The 20,190-nt window shown below is 44.6% G+C and overlaps 1 protein-coding gene across 5 annotated transcripts in view; it reads left to right on the top strand.

Annotated features, from left to right (window-relative positions):
* Positions 1-20,190, top strand: part of MTOR (mechanistic target of rapamycin kinase) — a 133,187-nt gene that overhangs the window by 1,757 nt on the left and 111,240 nt on the right. For 4 of the 5 annotated variants that reach the window (XR_005056362.2, XM_036999744.2, XM_036999745.2 and 1 more), the window contains exons 2-18: positions 272-447; positions 1,084-1,192; positions 1,899-2,131; positions 3,430-3,630; positions 4,411-4,545; positions 7,858-8,133; positions 8,218-8,326; positions 11,050-11,236; positions 12,074-12,202; positions 12,867-13,111; positions 14,311-14,526; positions 14,878-15,083; positions 17,607-17,729; positions 18,346-18,435; positions 18,559-18,651; positions 19,318-19,452; positions 19,672-19,801. Coding sequence is in view for 4 of the 5 variants with exons in the window: in XM_036999744.2 (XP_036855639.1) it covers positions 286-447; positions 1,084-1,192; positions 1,899-2,131; positions 3,430-3,630; positions 4,411-4,545; positions 7,858-8,133; positions 8,218-8,326; positions 11,050-11,236; positions 12,074-12,202; positions 12,867-13,111; positions 14,311-14,526; positions 14,878-15,083; positions 17,607-17,729; positions 18,346-18,435; positions 18,559-18,651; positions 19,318-19,452; positions 19,672-19,801 (2,779 nt within the window). In the remaining variant the exon portion in view is untranslated. Of the gene's footprint in view, positions 1-233; positions 448-1,083; positions 1,193-1,898; positions 2,132-3,429; positions 3,631-4,410; positions 4,546-7,857; positions 8,134-8,217; positions 8,327-11,049; positions 11,237-12,073; positions 12,203-12,866; positions 13,112-14,310; positions 14,527-14,877; positions 15,084-17,606; positions 17,730-18,345; positions 18,436-18,558; positions 18,652-19,317; positions 19,453-19,671; positions 19,802-20,190 lie in introns of all 5 variants that reach the window. The other variant, XM_036999743.2, reaches the window with a different exon arrangement.

Genomic DNA, 20,190 nt, shown 5'->3' with positions numbered 1-20,190 from the left:
ATAATTCTAGACTGGATTCAAACCCAGGTGGTCTGGCTCCACAGCCCACAGTTTGACCCTCTCTACTATGTTCCTGCTTTTAAACATCAGTTACTGTTGGATAAATTGAGGCTTTCTACATGTTCCTCAGTGAGGTCTTCCCACCGTTTTATTTTTAGGATTCCCTACCTGATGTGGACAGGGTAGAGATCTGTGTTGACAAACTGGGGCCATAAATATATCCATTTCCATAGTTTGTTATCCAGATATTAAAGGAAGTTTGTCTCCAAAGAACCTGAGGGCAAGATGCTTGGAACCGGACCTGCCGCCGCCACCACAGCTACCACCACTTCCAGCAATGTGAGCGTTCTGCAGCAGTTTGCCAGTGGCCTGAAGAGCCGGAATGAGGAGACCAGGGCCAAAGCGGCCAAGGAGCTCCAGCACTATGTCACCATGGAGCTTCGAGAGGTTGGGGCTTCTTTGATTTGGGGCCATCATGGAGTGTTTGGGCTAAATGTTCCACCACTGGCTTAGATTTCTTTTGACAGCAAAGCAAGGATTTGAAAAATGCAGAGATTCTGTTTTAGAAAGCTGTCCAATGTCTCATGTCCATAGACTGTAGGTTCCTTTACAATGCTTATATGTTTCTGTGGCATTTCCTGTGTCATGGTGACCTTTTAGGAGTCAGTGTAGCATCAGCTGTTTCAGTTTTTTTTTCCCCATCACATTCCAGACCATCACATTCCAGTTCTTTCTGTCTGATAACTGTCTGGGATGGTATTGAATTCAGAGTTGGTAGCTGGGGCTTTCTAAATAGGGACCAGACTTGAGGTTGGGAACAATGTGTTGTTCATCCTTGTACCCCTGGAACTAGGTAGAACCTAGAGCTGGACACAGCCTGCCATGGAGCAGACACTCAAGTATTTGTGAAATAAACAGTTAAATTGCCAGCTTGGTTGTTCTGCTGTAGAAGTAGGCAGTAGCTTTGTCATCTTTTGGTTTGAACTGTACCTGCTCACTACCTCTCAGGTCCTAATCTTTGGAAACCACCCTACTACCACCATCACAATCAGAAATTGTTCTGATTGTTATCTTCCCTTGCAGATGAGTCAAGAGGAGTCTACCCGCTTCTATGATCAGCTGAACCATCACATTTTTGAACTGGTTTCCAGCTCGGATGCCAATGAGAGGAAAGGTGGCATCTTGGCCATAGGTAAGGACAGAGTCTCTGGTGATCACAACAACTGAGTAAAGGACTGTTCACCTTTGTGCACACTGCACCCTGTATCTGCTGCCTTTGAGGTATCTGGTTCCTATTTGTTTGATGAATTTTAAGGAGCCTTTTGGCTTTCAGATTACTTATTCAGGTATTAATTCCAGCAATAGCCCTGGGACATAGACAAAGCAGGTATTTTCAGATATGGAGTCTCAGAACCCTTCATCAATTTTTCTAGGGTTACCCAAAATGCCAGAGCTGAGACCAGAAAGCTTCCTTTCACTACTTCATGTTTTTTGCAAAACAACATCTGGTTTCTCAGTAGAGCAAAGTTTGGCATAGCGGGGCTCACAAATGGACAAGTAGAGTTGGGATACAGCGAATAAAAGACAGGTAATTTTCAGTTCCCAGGGATGGCTACCCATCCGGAGGATTATTATTCAGTCCCAGTTTGTTTTCCTTTTCTCCTTGGGGAAACAAATTATATATAGCAAAATGAGGTTGTTTTGATTTATGTAAGTAATTCTGGCATAAATATCAAATCTATTGGTTAAATGAAAATTATCTGCATCCTTACATCTGGAAATTGCAGTCTGTACTCAAAGAAAAAGGAAACGGTCCTCCTCCAGGTTTTCTTTAAAGGCAGCATACTTTGCTGGACAGCACATGCCCATCCTCACCTTTGCCTTCCTCTCTTTTTCAGCCAGCCTCATAGGAGTGGAAGGTGGGAATGCCACCCGAATCGGCAGATTTGCTAACTACCTTCGGAACCTCCTCCCCTCTAATGACCCAGTTGTCATGGAAATGGCATCCAAGGCCATTGGTCGCCTTGCCATGGCAGGGGACACTTTTACCGCTGAGTATGTGGAGTTTGAAGTGAAGCGAGCCCTGGAGTGGCTTGGTGCTGACCGCAATGAGGGCCGGAGACACGCAGCTGTGAGTGCCTGTGGGGAGGAGCACAGCCAGGCCTGGGGAGCCATGGCACCATGTTGGGGTCCATCATACAATGTGCTCAGGTTCCTGAAAAGCAGAGAATGAGAGGGATACTCCAGGTGAAGGCACTGTGCTTCTGGGTGCCCTTAGGTTCTGTCCTTTCTCTCTTCACCTTGAGCCCTGTAACTGAATAGGAGACTTAACAGTTCTTTTTTGTTGCTTGAGAGGCAGCCCTAAGGGCAGTGTTTAACTTGACTTCTGATTTTCTAGAATCAAAATTGCCTCCTAAGCAGAAGGTACTTCTCAGGCATAGGCAGGAGTAGAAGCTACAAGACAGAAGACTTAATAAAGCCTCAGGTGTGCTGTCTACATGATTCCTCGGTGTGTTGTCAAGATTTCTGCACGTACCAAAGGACTCTGGAAGTCCTGGGATTAGGGAAGGAGCCGGGGAAGTAGCTTCCTTCACTCCTTCCAGAGGGACAGTGGTTTGCCTTCTCCCAGACCTTTCCTGTTTATTTTTTAGGCATTCGTTGATTGCTTGGTACCTAGCCCTAACTTCTTTCCCCATTGGCAGTTCTGCATTGGGGGGAGTGGTAGCGTCTTACCATCTTCTTCTAGTGGCACATCCTCACTACTTTTTGAGGATCGTCCCTGAAAAAGGTTGGTGGTTGGGCTAGGAGTCCAGGCTATAATATGGGAAAGAGCCTGTCCTTCAGAGAGCAAATCTAGGAGTGAGTGTGGTGAGGATCAGAATCAGCAGTCAGATCCTTTCCAGTCAGCTCCCTCTACAAGGCAGCACCACAGGAGGGAGCCTTGTTCTGGGTGAGGAACCCACGCTTGGACTCTGGTTCAAGTCCTGGCTTTGCCACTTCTTAGTTCTGTCACTTGGGGCAGCCTGTGACTTTTAGTTTTTTCCACTGTCAAATGAACATAATAGTAAGATTAAATATTAAACAGGATGATTCATTCATTCAACAAGTGTCTATTGAATACTTGCTGTATTCCAGTCACAGTTCTAGGTTGTCAGTAGAGCAGTACACCAATCATAAAACACACCTGTCCTCCCACAGCTTATATTCTGGCATTAACAAGCATTCTGTGTTTATAAACACCCTAGGAAATAAACACTGAGATGTTTGATCAATTTTACTTTCCTTTCAAGGTCTGCAGGATTTCTAAGTTAGAGAGGGGGCAAGTCTGCTCTTTTCCTAATGTTTAAAGGCTCTGTGATGTCAAGAGGCTGTATTCCTGAGAGAGCAAAACTGATACAGATGAGTTCTCCATATGCTTTTTTCTCCCAGGTTCTGGTTCTCCGTGAGCTGGCCATCAGTGTCCCCACCTTCTTCTTCCAGCAAGTACAACCCTTCTTTGACAATATTTTTGTGGCCGTGTGGGACCCCAAACAGGCCATCCGTGAGGGAGCTGTCGCCGCCCTTCGTGCTTGTCTGATTCTCACCACCCAGCGTGAACCGAAGGAGATGCAGAAGCCCCAGTGGTACAGGGTAAGGAGATGGTTCCATTTCAGCCACCAGCAAAGCACATTTACATAGAGTATCACCTGGCCGAAAGGGCAACAACAGTCCTCTTGCCACAGAGCAAGTATCATATTTGTTTTGGTCTCCAGTGATTTTTTGAGCTAAGTATAAATCCACAGTTATTTTATTGTTATTTATTTCACTAAAGCAAAGATCCAGTGATAGCCACACTGTTATTTTTATGTACCATAAAGAATGAAAACTGATGCCAATTAAGTTGTGACTCACTGTATTTTTATCAACAATTATAGGACATATCTTTTCAGAGATGTTAAAATAGAGAAAAATGTATGTCTCGAAAGTGATAAAATACAGTTGATACTAATTTAGAAAGTGCCGGTCCTCTCCGTTTAGTATCACAAGTCCTGTGCTGATTGCTGCTGCCAAGAGGACTTACTAAGGAAGCTTGTACTACAAAAAGAGCCCTGAAGATCGGATTGAACACCTGGGTTCTAGTTTTGGCTTTACTGTGTGACCTTGGACAAGTCACTTAATTTCTTTGAGCCTCTGTTTTCATCTATGAAATAGGCATGGTAATATTCTTTGCCACATGGTATTGTTGTGAGAGTTGAAGCTATATTAAAGGAAAGAGCTTGATAAGTCCTTAATGATGCTGCACATGTTACTCAACAGGTGCACACTAATGCCCTGGAACCTCCCCTTTGCCCACCCGTGTCCCTGGGGTGGGCCTGTGTTCTTTATAACTTCGGGCATTGGGGAGTTAAGGCATTTTGTGTATCTACATAGCACACGTTCGAAGAAGCAGAGAAAGGGTTTGATGAGACTTTGGCCAAGGAGAAGGGCATGAATCGGGATGATCGGATCCATGGAGCCTTGCTGATCCTCAACGAGCTCGTCCGAATCAGCAGCATGGAGGGAGAGGTGAGAAACCATTCCATGAGCAAGATCAGGCGAGGTCCTTGTCCTCATGGAGTTGACAGTTTATAGGGGAAACAGACAGTAAACAAGTAAACCATACCATTTCAAATTGCAGCAAGTCCCATGGAGAAATGGGATGGAGGTAATGGTTGAGGGGTCGCCGTGTGACTCCCTCCCTGAAGTTGTGTCATTTGAGCTGAGACCCACATGACAGGGAGGAGCCAGCCTTGCAGTGGGCACGGAGATTGTATTCCAGGCAGAGGCTTTGAGGTGGGAGTTTGTTTAGTTCAGGGAAACAGAAATAAGGTCCACCAGGGAAACTGGTGGACCGGGAGCAAGGAGCTGGGGTGAGGGGTCAGACTGGTAGACTTCATAGTTTGTGGTAAACACTGGCTTTTATTCTCCTTCAAGGGCAGACATTGGAGATGTATATACAGGGTAATGATGTTATAGCCATTTTTAACAGTCCTTGGGTGCTTGTGGGGAGAAGCTTCTGGAGAGGCAGGAACGAAAGCAGGGAGACTAGGTAGGGGGTGTGTTAGCTTGAAAAGCAGCTGCAAAGACAGGTTTAAAAGTGCAAGGATTTTATTAGGGAAACAGCATGCAAGAGAAAATGGGCAGGTAGCTGGGAGAGGCTGGAAGACCCATCAGCCCTCAGTGCACATCTGACCCTGTGTAAATAAGAGAGGGAAGAAAAGTTGAATGGAAACATCCTAGTCTACTGTGCAGAGCCATCACAGGGTCCTTGGGCCAAAGTTGGATGTCAGAGGAGGCCCACTTTGGCATTCCTCCCGTGTTCTGTCATTGGCTAGAAGCAGCCCATGAAGAGTGTGGCCTTGGCACAAACAGGGCAGTTAATTTCAGAGTAGCAGCTGGGGACCTTGGTCAGTTACACTCCTTGTGTTTGCAGGTCCCATTCTCATGGCTGCCTCAGGAGACTCTTAGAGTAGTCAGGGGTCGCAACGATGGTAGCTTTGACTAGCTGGCTATGCAGATGCTGGGAAGTTGAGTCAGTGTCAATCCACGGACACTGGATTCAGGATATATTTGGGAGGTAGAGCTCCATCTTTGAGTCTTCCTATGGGGAGGTAGGTGTGAAATTTCACCTCAGGGCTTCCTGCCCTAATAGACTGAGTAGTCATTTGGTAACAGGTATGCCCTAGATATGGGGGCAGCATGTGCTGCAGTGTAGACACTAGATATCTGGCTTTGAGTCCCCATGCCTCGATACTGTGTTACTTGGGTAAATCACTTTACCTCCTTTAGCCTCATTCTCCTCACTTTTAATGGGGATCTCCTTTATCTTACTATGTTCCTGTGAGGTTTCTAAATATGTATGAAGTGCCTCGCACAATACCTGATACATAGTGAGCATTCCATATATGGTAGCCCTCAGAGATTTCCCCACATGGTACTTCCTCTGTTGTCCAGATAGCTCAGAGACCTTTGTTTTCTCCCAGGAAAATAAGATTATATCATGTAACTCATAGATTTAAATGAAATAGTACTCATTGTGATGTTTTATTTTAAAGAACTATCCCAGTATTAAGTATTATAATTTTGTAACGTCATTCATTCATCAAATACTAATTGACTGGCTACACCATGTCTTAAGAGCTAAAATAGTGCATAAAATATTACATTCTAGCAGGGGGACACAGACAATACACAAGCAAAAATACAGAGTATATCATGGTGGTAAATGCTATGGAGAAAAGCGGGTCATTGAAAGGGAAGGGAGATGTGAGCATGGACTAAGGGTGCATTTTAAAAGATGGTGACATTTGAGCAGTCATGAAGGATGTAAGAAAAGCTATACAAATATCTGGGGAAGACATTCTGGAGAGCTGCCTATGCAAGCATGAGACAGGAGCATGCTGCTTTTTTGAGGGGCAGGATTGCCATTGTGATTGAGCCCAGCAAGAGGAAAGAGGTGGTGAAAGATGTGGCTAGAGAAATAAGTGGGGCAGGGAGGGGGCATGTCACGTAGGGTCTTAGAAGCCACTGTATAGACTTTGTGTGTGAAGTGGGAAGCTATTAGTGGATTTTGAGCTGTGGCATGACTTTTGACTCATGTTTCAAAAAGATCATTCTGGTCTCTGTGTTGAAAATGGATTATTGGAATGGCAACGGGCTCAAGCCAGTTAGGAGGGAACTGCAGAAGTCTTAGCATAGGACTTTTGCAGCTTGGACTTTAGTGGGAACTATGGAGGTACAAGAAGTACCTGGATTCTGAATTTGGGATTTGAAGGTCAATGGGAGAGAAAGAGGCGTCGAGATTTTTGGCCTGAGCACCTGGAAAGATAGAGTTGCCCTTTACTGAGATGGGAAGACTGAGATGGAAGGAGCAGGTTTGGGTAGGTGAGGAGTTGGCTTTTGGACAAGTTAAGATGGGCATCTGAGTGGAGATACTGAGTAGTTCCGGGGAGTAGTCTGAGCAAGACACAGAGTGGAGAGTCATCAGCATAGAGGTGTCATTTCAAGTCATGAGATGGGATGAGAACCACAAGGGAACTGTATAGCTGGAGAAGAGACTGGGTCCGAGAACCTGAGGTCGGGAGACAGGAGGAGCCAAGGGGGACCAAGAGGGAGCAGCCAGCGTGGGGTGGGAGGAGAGCCGGGAAGGCTCAGGACCCAAGAAGCCAAGGTAGGGAAGTCTCAAGGACGAGGGAAAAGTGAGTCAGATCAAACCCTGCCGGTGCATCAGATAAGATGAGGACGGAGAGTTAACCGTCACATTTAGCAGCGTAAGTCTCATTTGTGATGCTGACAGGAATAGTGGATAAGATTTATTTCTGAAAAATGAAAATGTGTGTCAAGAAAGCTTGGAAAATTGTTTTATATTCTCAATTAGACTCTTGGAGGATGAGTTATTAAGCAGCCAAGCCCTTTGACTAAGATATAGGTGCAAGTTCTCAGCCAGTCAGCTTCTTCCATACCTCCTGTTAATTCGTAGGATTGTGAGAGAATTACTCCCTAAACTGTTCGACTTGGGTTTCTGGCAAGGAGAGCAGAATGTCCTCAATGGCAGTTTGCAAATCAGTCTTCCCGAACCGTGGATGGCAGTGGTGGGTTATCCTGGGCAGCCAGCCCCCTGTTGCTTCTTCATTGTTCAGTAGGTGGTGCTCTTCTGCCTCAGTTAGAACAAAATCAGGCCCCCTGAAAGGTTCTGGGGAAATCCAAATCCTAAAGATGAAGGGTGGCCATCCACTTCAGAAATAGTTAGTATTTCAGGGTCGGACAGATGCGTTGCTGTGTAGACTCCACAGTGCTTACTTTACTTGTAAGTAAGATGCTTTCCCCCCACCTCTGTAGCGCCTGAGAGAAGAAATGGAAGAAATCACACAGCAGCAGCTGGTCCATGACAAGTACTGCAAAGATCTCATGGGCTTCGGAACAAAACCGCGTCACATCACCCCCTTCACCAGCTTCCAGGCTGTACAGCCCCAGCAGTCAAACGCGTTGGTGGGACTGCTGGGGTACAGTTCTCACCAAGGCCTCATGGGATTTGGGGCTTCCCCCAGCCCAACTAAGTCCACTCTGGTGGAGAGTCGATGTTGCAGAGACTTGATGGAGGAAAAATTTGACCAGGTAAGTTGCAAGAGGTCCACTCTCTCTTCTCCCAAACTCCACACCTCCCTTTCCTCTGCCAACCCCATACCCTTCCTCTCTCAGGTGTGCCAGTGGGTGCTGAAATGCAGGAATAGCAAGAACTCGCTGATCCAGATGACGATTCTTAATTTGTTGCCCCGCTTGGCTGCATTCCGGCCTTCTGCCTTCACAGGTGAGGATGTCCATGGACATGTCGTGTCATTACCCACTTAAGAGTAATTAAACAGAAAGATAGTTCCAAAAGTTATGTCTGCTTCTCGTTGGAAGCAGTGCCAACTAAAGGGCTGGTCTCTGCTTTCTTTGCCTTATGTCGATTTTCAGTGGCATCTAGTTCAGGTTTTCTACAAATGTCAGGCAGCAGACACAGTAACAGAGTATATGGGCAGAGAGGCAGTTCTAGAGCCAAGCAACTTCTCATGTTTGGAAGCCAGGAAGTTCATGAATGGACTTGAAAGAGATCAGAGGAACAGCAGTTTCCATTTTGATACTATGCAGCAGCATCTCTAGGGCCAGGGAGGAGTTGGTGACTATCCTACATCTGCCCCTGAGGTGGTCACTAGGCTGTCTCACCACTCACAGGGCAGGACTGCCTGTTCAGAGGCAGGTTTCGGGGATAATAGATTGGCTTTCCGTGATCCTGCTCTGTTTTCACTGGGCAGTGTGAACTCCTGGCTTCTGAAGCTGTCCCTGTTCAGATACTGGCTTCTCCCGGAGGCCTTCCTGGATTACTCCAGCTGGAAATCTTTTCCTCTTCCATTATAACCCCCAACTTTGGAAAGGCTTTGGCATCAGGCCTGGGGTGAATCCTGCCTCTGTCCCCAACTAAGAGGTTTTGAACAGGTTATTTGAGCTTCCTGGGCCTCATTTCCTGACTTGTAAAATTAGAATAACAGTCCCTGGCCCACAAGATGAACTGCATTCCTAAGCATCTATTAAATGCCTGGCACAGGGAAACCCCAATAAATGGAAGCCATTATTACATAATTACTGCCCCCTCTAGCTTCTTCAAATCCATTTCAGAAATAAGGTAAAGATTATAATAATACTCCGCTTGCCTGATCATACGTCACATCCTCCCTACTTGCTGAGCACTGAGACCCTGTCTTGAACATCCCTCTGCGCCTTCACTGTGGTGCATGTTGCCTATGATGAATAAGCATTGAGGACCAGCCGAGAGCCAGGAGTGTGAGTGGGAAGCTAGCCTTACCCTCAGCAGACGCCATTCCCTTAGCACACAGACGCACCTCATGCCACCCAGCCTAGACGAAATGGCCGGAGGAATATACAGCTGGTGAGGCATTGAATGTGCTGTGTGTGAGAAGAGAAAGGGGGGAGTACAGACAAAACAAGTAGCCACATAAATCACTGAACCAGAGAGAAATGATAGAGTGAGGATCACCCGTAGTTTTTTAGTTTTCTTTTCTTCCCACCTGGTACCCAGCAGCTTTTCTCTTTTTTAATGACCAGACATGCCCTTGTTCAGTAGAGCTTTAAATAATCTTGGCTTGAAAGTCTGTGGTTCAAAAGAAAGTAATAACTAGGCCAAATCTGATCAAAGTCTGGCATATTGTGGAAGCAGTTACCCCAATAAGTTCAAAAGACTGCATAGCAGCAGGATACAAAGGCTCAGAGGGACCCTTGATTTAGTCTTTTGATGTGGGTTTTTGTTGCTTTATTGAATAATATACTAAAATATGTCATTGTAGTTCAGCCTGGGTAGCTTCCATAAGTACAGCCTCATTGGGAAAGTGCCACTTTTTCAAAAATTGCTGTTTGGAAGTCATTGCTTGAACTTCCTGATGATGTAAGATTTGGGAATATAAGAAATATTTACCCTAAGATTGGGCTGCAATCTCCAACAGTATCAGATCTCTTAGGGTGCTAAATCTAGAAAAAGAAATTCCCATCTTGTTTTAAGCTCATTTCCTGCTAAAATGTTGTCCCCCTATGACAAGGTCCAGTTTTCCCTGTTGGTTCGCTCTGATTTTAGGGTTGCGTCATGCTGATGTTCTGACTGTTTTCATTGGTCACATGAGCTGTGGGGGAAGACATTCTCATTAGAGTACATGCAGCGATGTGTATATGCTATTTGAGAGTCTGATTCACTGTCTCCTAATTGGGTACTGGTGGCCCTCAACACTCCTAACTTTCTAACGGACGTGCGGTCTTGCCTTTCCTGCTGTCATGTATGTACTGATGGTGCATGGACTTGAGGCCAGCAAGATGAAAGGGAAGAAATAGAAGGGAGGCAAGAATCAGGGAATTCCAGCCTTCAGAGGAGTAATAACACTTTAGCTTAAATTGCCCAAGAATCGCCTACCCATGCACATTGGCTTATGTAAGCTTAATGAAAATACACATGTGGCTCTCCAAATTGCAGACTAAATCTTGTTCTATTAAATGTAACTATAACAAATCTCTAGGTAATAGCAAAGTGATTTCCAGGCCTAAGCCAAATGGAATGGCCTGTTTATTGCAAATACTATTCAATATTATTTTAAATTTCAATATAATATAAAATAGTTTAGATGACCCTCTCTTTGTTTTTAAGCAAGATTTAACACACACTTCTTAAATAAGAGCATGTAATGTTTCCCTTAAAATACAACATTAATGTGGACGATTGTGCATTACTTTTGTTTTGGAGACCCTTTAAGTTGTTGGGGTTTTTTTAATTAAAGGAAAAAAACATGTCTCTAATATTTCCAAAAGATGTTTTTGAGGAGTGATTATCCATCATAAGACTTTGGTTAGTATATCCTCTAAATCTCCTTAACATCTTCCCAACAGTCTCTTAATTTATTTTTAAATTTAAGTGTTTTCTAGAAACTGTGACCTTGGGTATATAGACCAACCTTGACATTGAGCCATACACTTCGTCTTTTCTCTGCTTAGATACCCAGTACCTCCAGGATACCATGAACCATGTCCTGAGCTGTGTCAAGAAGGAGAAGGAACGTACAGCAGCCTTCCAAGCCCTGGGGCTACTTTCTGTGGCTGTGAGGTCTGAGTTTAAGGTCTATTTACCTCGTGTGCTGGACATCATCCGAGCAGCCCTGCCCCCTAAGGACTTTGCCCATAAGTAAGCATCTCTATTATGATTTTACCTTCCACCCCATTTGGTTGGGGAGGAAGGATGCTCCATCCCAATTTCCATGTAACTGAATTAAGCCTGTTCTCTGTCTGCATTGTTAACTTTCAGGAAGGGTATAGCAGGTCATATAAAGAACAGTTCTTCATCAGTTGAGGTCCAGCCTTTTCCAAATGAAATGACATATATGCAATATTTGGGGGAGGTTGAATACCCTTTGAACATGTTAGATGCTGTTTCAGTACTATTGTTTACTGGCAATTTCCTTGTTTTGCTCTTTTCTCTGGCTTTCAAAGGTCTTATTTGGCATGAGAGGACTCTTGCACTGGAACTCAAGGGACCTAATGGTCACCTTTTTCCTTATCAGTAAAGTTGGATACATTATTCCACCTCTTGAAACCTCCCAATGAATAAAATTTGAGAAAAACCTTCAGCACCTTGCATGATGGAGAGGCCAGAGTGTCTTCTCTAAGTCTAAGGGGGTCAGTGTTAATTACAATTATATTTTTATATTCCCCTGCAAGGATTTTTCTGGAGAATTAATGAGCCTTGCTCATTCTAAAGCCAAACATTCTCATCATAAGGAGAATTTTCTTCCATATGATGGCCGTGCCCTGCAGTCTGGTCCCTGATGTACACATTGCTGGGTTTGCTTCCTAAATAGGTACAAATCTATAGCCCCTACAGTGTGATGGGACCCCTAGAACTGTACAGTAGATAATCTGCATACCCCCATGTGTTGGCCCTGCCAGGGTGATGAAGGCAATTTTGAGTTGGGGCATCACAGTGTAATTTTGTCTAAACTAGCCACTCTTTGGCTCTCTGCAGGAGACAGAAGGCAATGCAGGTGGATGCCACAGTGTTCACTTGCATCAGCATGCTGGCTCGAGCAATGGGGCCAGGTATCCAGCAGGATATCAAGGAGCTGCTGGAGCCCATGCTGGCAGTGGGACTGAGGTGGGTGTCAGAAACCTGACCTTCCCTTTCTCAGATCGTATGAGGTTTGTGCCACAGTATCACGATGGTATTGAAAGTATGAGGCAGGGTGGTTTGCACATGAGACTGGATAGGCTAATTTCATCAGTTCCAGTTTCATCACTAGCTAGCTGTGTGATCTTAACTAAGTTATTTAACTTCTCTGAGTCTCAGTTTTCTTACCTGGAAAGGAGGTACAATAGCAATTCCTATTGTCTAGGATTGTCGTGGGGATTAAGTGAGAGTCCATGAAATAGCCACTCAGTGCAGTGCTGTGAATGTAGTGCTCAATTATGTGTGCAGCTATTATTTACATTACTATTGGACAAATTGCTTAGGCTTCCTATACTTCGTTCTCTTCATCTATAAAATAAGGACCATGCTTTCAGTCCACTTTCCAGATTGCTTGTTGAGACTTGATCTTCACTATGGCTGAATTATATTAAGCAAGTTCTCCCACAGCAAAAATCAGAAACTCATAGATTGATATGAAATCTCTGACCAAGGAAGTTCAGGACATTTATTTCTGCTTTAAAAACCAAATAGTGATGGGGCCTGATCCCCTGGCTGGACAAGAAGGGCTACTTTCAAGAGCCGACAGTGTCATGTAAACAGCCCCCTATGTGACTGGTTTCCTTCCCCTCAGCCCTGCCCTCACTGCTGTGCTCTACGACCTGAGCCGTCAAATTCCACAGCTGAAGAAGGATATCCAAGATGGGCTACTGAAGATGCTGTCCCTTGTCCTCATGCACAAACCCCTCCGTCATCCAGGCATGCCCAAGGGCCTGGCCCATCAGCTGGCTTCCCCTGGACTCACAACCCTTCCCGAGGCCAGCGATGTGGGCAGTATTACTCTTGCCCTCCGAACTCTTGGCAGCTTTGAATTTGAAGGTAGGAAATTACACTGGCTCTTGCCAAGATAGTGATGCTGGGAATCTCAAGAAAGGAGGAGGGTGCCTGGAATTCCTGGATTATGCTAGGGATCTAGGAGAGAGAGTGGCTTGATTCTGTAGTAGCTTATCCTTCCAACACTCTTTCTATATGTTGCTAATTTCTACTGTTTCTTTGCTCCATACTGAGTGAACTTTGGGCCAGATGGGGTTCAGGGAAAGTATGCACTGATCCAAAGAATTAATGCTTCAGAGATGGGAAAGTCAGAGATAGATATGCTCACCTTCCACCTCTGTGTAATTGAGATGGTAATTTATGTTTTAAAATGTTTTAAAACCTAAGCAGGGGTTTTTAGTGTTTCCATTCTAATGGCAGTATGATTTTCAGGAATGCTATAATGTGTAGTTCACTTTGGAATTCTAGGCTGCAGATAAACCCGTATTAATGGCCTAGGGAGATATATTTTAGAAGAGAAAAATGGATGCTTCTGAAATGTAATACCGTGTAGGTGGTATTGTTCCAGACTGCAGGGAAAAAAGCAAGTATAAAAAGCCTAAACACACCACCTGAGTTGTACAGCCGTCTGTGGTCCCTGCTGCAGCTCTTCCTCTTACATTGATTGACACCCAGGATAATTTATTTCTAATGAATAGAAAGTAGCTAAATTTAAACCCAAAAGATCAACAATCACAATTGCTGGGGAGGATGTGGAAAAATTGGAACCCTCATATATTGCTGGTGGGATATAAAATGGTACAGCCACTTGGAAAACAGTTTGACAGTTCCTCAAAAAGTTAAACAAAAAGGTGCAATGTCAGACTCTCTTTTTGGTATTTAAATCTGGGAACTAAAATAACAAGGTGAATTTGACCAAGAATTGTTTTACTCTGGGAATATGAAGGATTGAGTCAGAATAAAACAAAAATTGTTCTTTGAAGGGAATAAAGAAAGGAATAGAATTGGGGCGATGCCTTTTTATGTCTCCTAGCTCCTCCTCTGCCTCCTTTCTGCCTTCCTGCTGATTGAAAACCCATTTGTTACCTTTTTAAGACAAGAGTTCTAGGTCAGTATCTTACTGATCAATATCTTCTTGAAAATTGAATTAGTAGACATGAAATGGTAAATGCAGCTAGCAAGTTACAGGCCTACTGTCCAAAGCAGCAGTGTTTATTCTCATTTCTTTCTACCTTTTGATCCAGGCCACTCTCTGACCCAGTTTGTCCGGCACTGTGCAGATCATTTCCTAAACAGTGAGCACAAAGAGGTCCGGATGGAAGCTGCCCGCACCTGTTCCCGCCTGCTCACACCCTCTGTCCACCTCATCAGCGGCCATGCTCATGTGGTTAGCCAGACTGCAGTGCAAGTGGTGGCAGATGTGCTCAGCAAATTGCTCGTGGTTGGGATAACAGATCCTGGTAAAGTCTGAGGCATAAGCAGCCCAGGGACATTTAGGCACTTGGGGCAGTTGGAAGTAGCTAGTTTCATTGCATGGCCTCTCCAAAGGCTGGTGGCCTCAGTAAGCTGATGTTCAGCTCTTTCTCTGCCAAGGCATTAAGTCTGGCTACTCCAGTCTAGTGGCGTAAGATAACCTGTCTTTAATTCCCTTATATCTGCTCCTGTGAGTAGAGAAAAGAGTGACAGGTTAAATGAGAGAAAGGTTTCTGGGATCTTCTCACTAGGCTCATGGCAGCAGAGGTGGAAACTGGGAAAGGACTGGAGGGAGGAGCCTATTGAAGGGGTGTTCAAAGACCCAATCACTCTTGCAGACCCTGACATCCGCTACTGTGTCTTGGCATCCCTGGATGAGCGCTTTGATGCACACCTGGCCCAGGCCGAGAATTTGCAGGCCCTGTTTGTGGCCCTGAATGACCAAGTGTTTGAGATCCGGGAGCTGGCCATCTGCACCGTAGGCAGACTCAGTAGCATGAACCCAGCTTTCGTCATGCCTTTCCTGCGCAAGATGCTCATCCAGGTAATGATGGAAAGTTGAGCCTAGGGGCAGTAGGAAGGTACTCTCATCATGAGGGCTGTTTGAGCAAAGAGACTGCGGGCTAGGGAGGAGGAGAAAGACTGAGCTTCCTGGTAGAAGCCACATCTGGCTTCAAGAGTCTGCATGTTTTCCAGGCTTTGTAATTGTAGCCCTAGCACTTACCACCTCAAAAGCCTCTCGTTAGTATGACTCCAGGGTGCCTCTTAGTCCCAGGCTAACCTCTCCTGCAGCTCTTTGTTTTCCTGGCAAGTCACCAGCAGTTCCATTGTTCCATTTCTTGGCCCTCTCTGCTCACTTGGCTGCAGAGAGTGCCCATCTTCCCAGCGCTTGTCCATCCTTCCACTCTCCTGCTTTTCTTGTTGCTGACAGTTCAAGCACAGAGGCCAAGCGTGAGAATGCTTCCAGTATTATTTCCCAGAATCATTGCCCTGGTCTGAGGTCCCTGGCTTTTATTCTTAAATAATGTGAGATATGCCAGCTAAGCTGCTTGGACTAGAGCCTAAGATAGTTTCAGGTTGGTATTGCTTCTAGACCTAGTAGGATTTTCAGTTCCTGCTGAAACTTGTCTCCCCAGTGTTTGCCCTCACCTACCCAGAAAAATCCTCTGGCCTCCTTGTGAGCAATACATGGTCTAGTTCTTCCTGCCTCAAGTTATTTGCACCCATCTCTTCTGGATCTCAGTGTGGCCCACTCAGTTATTTTCTGTCCCCCCACCTCTACCCTGATCCCACTTTGCCTTCTGCTTCCTGACTCTCCCCCATGGTTTCTTTTGAAATAAACACTTTCATAACATACCAAGAACTTAAACACAGAAAATCATTAATATATATAGCTTTCACCTTAGAGAAATGTCATTTATTCACAATCTGTCATAATTAAAGTCACTGCAAATTATATCATTAATCTACAAATTAGAAGTTTATACTTACGCTGGCACTTTTTTTAGTCTAATGGTTTATTTCTCTAACTGCTAGCCTTTATTAGGAGTGCCTGTCATTTCAAGTCTTTTTAAAGTACCTAAGGTTTTGGTAAGAAAAATCATTGTGTAGCCTGCCAGCTCAAATTGTGCTAACTAAGCTTGATAGAAAATATCTCCTAGAGTATCAGTATGTTCATTCAATCATTAGATGTTTCGAGCACCTAATATGTTCTACTCTTCCGCTGTTCTGCTGCTGGTAGGTCAAGCACAGAGGCCAAGCATGAGAATGGTTCCAGTATTGTTTCCTATAGTCATTGCCCCTCGTCTGGGTGCTGGAAACATACCAATGAACAGGCATGGCCTGTGTCCTCTGGAAGCTTGCAGTAAACTATCAAGCTATCAGACCATCTCATTTTTCTGATACTGGAGAATGTGCACCACCATGGAATTAATTTACCATTGACTGAACTCAGCTCTTGAAACTCCAGATTTTTTAAGAATTATTTCTTGTTTTTAACCTTGGATACAGACTTTACCAAGTTGACTTACATGTTTTCATGCCTTAGAAAGAGATGTTACCTAAATGTGCTTTGGCCTGTGCTTAACGTTTTGAGCATCAAGGTGGGCATTAGGTATTGTTTTGGGATACAGCAGTGTTCTCTGTCTCTGGAAGTGAATCTGTGCTGCCCCAGAGAGCCATGTTTCCCTCAAGGAGAGCCATTTCTGCCCTGTCAGTCATCTCTTTGCTGTTGTGGGTTTGTCTTTAGTATCCCTCTCCATCCCCTCTCGCTGCTGTCCCTGTGACTGGGGAAAAACAGGCTGCCAATGGAATCCAGAACATCAGGATTATTAAATCAATAACCTAAAACAAAATATAATATTAAATTGTACTCCTCTTCTGGGTAGTTGAGTTAATATGAGCTTTTCTCACTGTTCAGAGATGTCCTTGTGGCAACTTCTGCTCTCCAGGAGTCCTTCTGTATTAAGTTGTTGATGTCTGTGTCACCGTGAGCTGAATGTGCTGAATTGCTGGTGTTTTAAAGATGTCAGAACAAACATATTATCTCTGTTTATTAAGGTTCAAGGGGATTCTACTGATATGATTCTGAACTATTTGGGTTTATCTAGATGTGCCTGAAACTGCTGCTATATATCAATTATTTCTTTCACTATCATAGCTGTTCTGACTGTTGTTTTATTCTTTTGTCCTTATTTATAAGCCCCCTTAGGATTTGCTGTCTGGACAAATTTTTTTGTGTGGAGAGCCCTTCCTTCATTGCTTATTTCCCCAAAACCCTGCTCACAGCTGTCCCTAGTGGCTTTCCCAGTTGTCTATGACTGCTACGCTGTTAAACGCCATACTTTGGGAAGGATTGTGGGGCCTTGGAGAAGGACTATTTTCAAAGAGGTTTCTCTCCAAGACGACTTGGTGAGCTGCAGAGGTGTCCTTTGTGGAGTGTCTAGCAGCTACTTGATCCACAGTGGAGTTCTGGTTACTTCCCCTAGTTCCAAGCCTCATTTTCCCTTTTGACACACACTTCCTCTCTACAATTTCCTGTGCCATACTCAGCCTTTCTTCCCTACAGATTTTGACAGAGCTGGAGCACAGTGGCATTGGAAGAATTAAAGAACAGAGTGCCCGCATGCTGGGGCACCTGGTCTCCAATGCCCCCCGGCTCATCCGCCCCTACATGGAGCCTATCCTGAAGGTAACTCACAAAAGCTGGAGAGACTGGCACTTCTGTCAGGTTGTGTGGGACAATGGGAGTGTTTCCGTTGATCATTTCTTTAGTCCCAGGCTCAGGGACAAGGACTACATTGGGTATGTCAGTTAAAGAATACCAAGAATCCCACCAATTGCAGGGAAGGGCTTTCCCTACAAGAGATAAGAGTTGATTCTCCAAGCACATCACCAAGTGTGCTGGGAAAGGAGAAGTAGGTGGATAGTGGCAGAAAATAGCTCCCCCAGACAGGAAAAATGAACTTTAAAATATGAAACAGCCTTCAAATCTGAATACTTTAGAGTCATGTGAAGTCTTCCATAACTTGTGTAAATCTGGACAAATGACCACACAGATATAGTTTGGAAGAGACATGGGAAATGACTTTAAATCATGGCACTTCCCAGCTCTCGCTTGTCAGACTTGTGCCCAGTATGGGAAAAATGTTTGAGAATCCACATTCCAGAGAAATCCTGGATTCATAAGTCCTAGAAGTAATTTACCTATGATTGAGAGGGTCTCTTGGGTGAATTTTACTTATGTAAAAGAAAGATTTCTAGTAGATTCTGCTCTGCATTCATTTTCTCATACCTTCTTAACATAGGCTTTAATTTTGAAACTGAAAGATCCAGACCCTGATCCAAACCCAGGTGTGATCAATAATGTCTTGGCTACAATAGGAGAATTGGCTCAGGTAAGGGAACAATGGATTTTTCTATAGGATGGAAAGAATACTTTTTAACCTCTGAGTAAGTCAAAATACTTAGTAATGCCATAATTTCCAATCTTACCTACCACGCTCTTTTTCATCTTGTAGGTTAGTGGCCTAGAAATGAGGAAATGGGTTGATGAGCTTTTTATTATCATCATGGATATGCTCCAGGACTCCTCTCTGTTGGCCAAAAGGCAGGTGAGTACCACTCCTTCCTGACTGATCGGGAGGCCAGGACCTGGTCCCTTTAAGTCTCTCAGAGTTCCCAGCCTAACACAGCATAGCATATATTAGGTACTCAGAAGTATCTGTTGAGTATATAAAAAAAAGTTGGAACCTGAATTAGCTATCATCCTGACCTAGAGTCACTTTCAGTATCAGGGCTGACCAGTGCCAGTTTCTTTAGACAGAAGAAAACACAGATCATCTATCAGAGTCCCAACCCCTACAGGGAACTAGTAAGCCTGGGTGTCTGACTGTAGAAGCAAGCAGAGCTTCAGCTCGCCCTCCCCGAGTCCTGCTTCACTTTGGCCATTGAGAGCATTAGGTGACTAGACTAAAATTCAAAGCAGTCTTAATTCCTTTCAAGTCAGATTTCTCCTGTTGATCATTCTGAATATGGAAGGACTATGTATTTCCTTTGAGAAGGGTGGGGCTTTTGTATTGACTGCTGTGTTGATTTGCAGCCTTGTTTTTAGGTCCTGATTCTCAGAATTTCTGTTCATGGTTAGTCTCTCTACTAGAAACTTCTTTACTTGTAAAAGCCTTTAAGATTTCATTGTAATCATTTAATGAAGAGTACAAACTATGCTTTCTTTTCTCTCTTACTGGTTCAACAAAGTATATGATCTTTTTCCTATCCAGGTGGCCCTATGGACACTGGGACAGCTGGTGGCCAGCACTGGCTATGTGGTGGAGCCCTACAGGAAGTATCCCACTTTGCTTGAGGTGCTGCTAAATTTTCTGAAGACTGAGCAGAACCAGGGTACACGGAGAGAGGTAGGGAACATGGCAAACTTTAAAGACTTTGCTGGGAGGATTGAGAGAGAGAGAAGGTTGTGGCATGAATGTGCTCTGACAGTATTGACTAGACCACCTGTCTGTCTCCATCTGGTCATGTAGCTGGACATTCGGGTATGAACTGGGTATCACAGAGCACGAGAGGATTAACTTGTAATCAGATGTTGTGTTTCCTTTTCCCCACCCTTTCCCACACAGGCCATCCGTGTGTTAGGGCTTTTGGGGGCCTTGGATCCCTACAAGCACAAAGTGAACATCGGCATGATAGACCAGTCCCGTGATGCTTCTGCTGTCAGCCTGTCAGAATCCAAGTCAAGTCAGGATTCCTGTAAGTTGAGAAGAACCATGAGAGACTGGCCAAGTTCCTGCTGCGCAGAGCCCCTTGCTAGCCAGGTTTAGGAAGAACCTTAGGCTGGATGACTCGAATCACAGCGTGTTGGCTCACTTTGCAGCTTTCCAAAGGACAGTTAACAGTCTCCTCTTGAATCACAGCAGGGACGCTGTTTCCCAGTGTACCCAGAGCCCTCACAGCTCTCCAGGTTCTTTGTCAAGGGTCAGTAGGCTAAGTCTGTACTCATTTTGGGGGCTGATGAGAGAGATGTGACTTGTCACCTCATCACCCTGTTCTGTCTATTCTTTGTTAGTGCTTCTTTGATGTTTTCTGTTCCCATGGCACCCAAGGATAAAGAGGCAAGAATTTATTCTTCCTCTTAATTG

Source organism: Manis javanica, chromosome 4 (assembly GCF_040802235.1).
Source record: "Manis javanica isolate MJ-LG chromosome 4, MJ_LKY, whole genome shotgun sequence".
NCBI lineage: Eukaryota > Metazoa > Chordata > Mammalia > Pholidota > Manidae > Manis > Manis javanica.
This window is presented reverse-complemented; position numbering and strand designations above follow the sequence as displayed.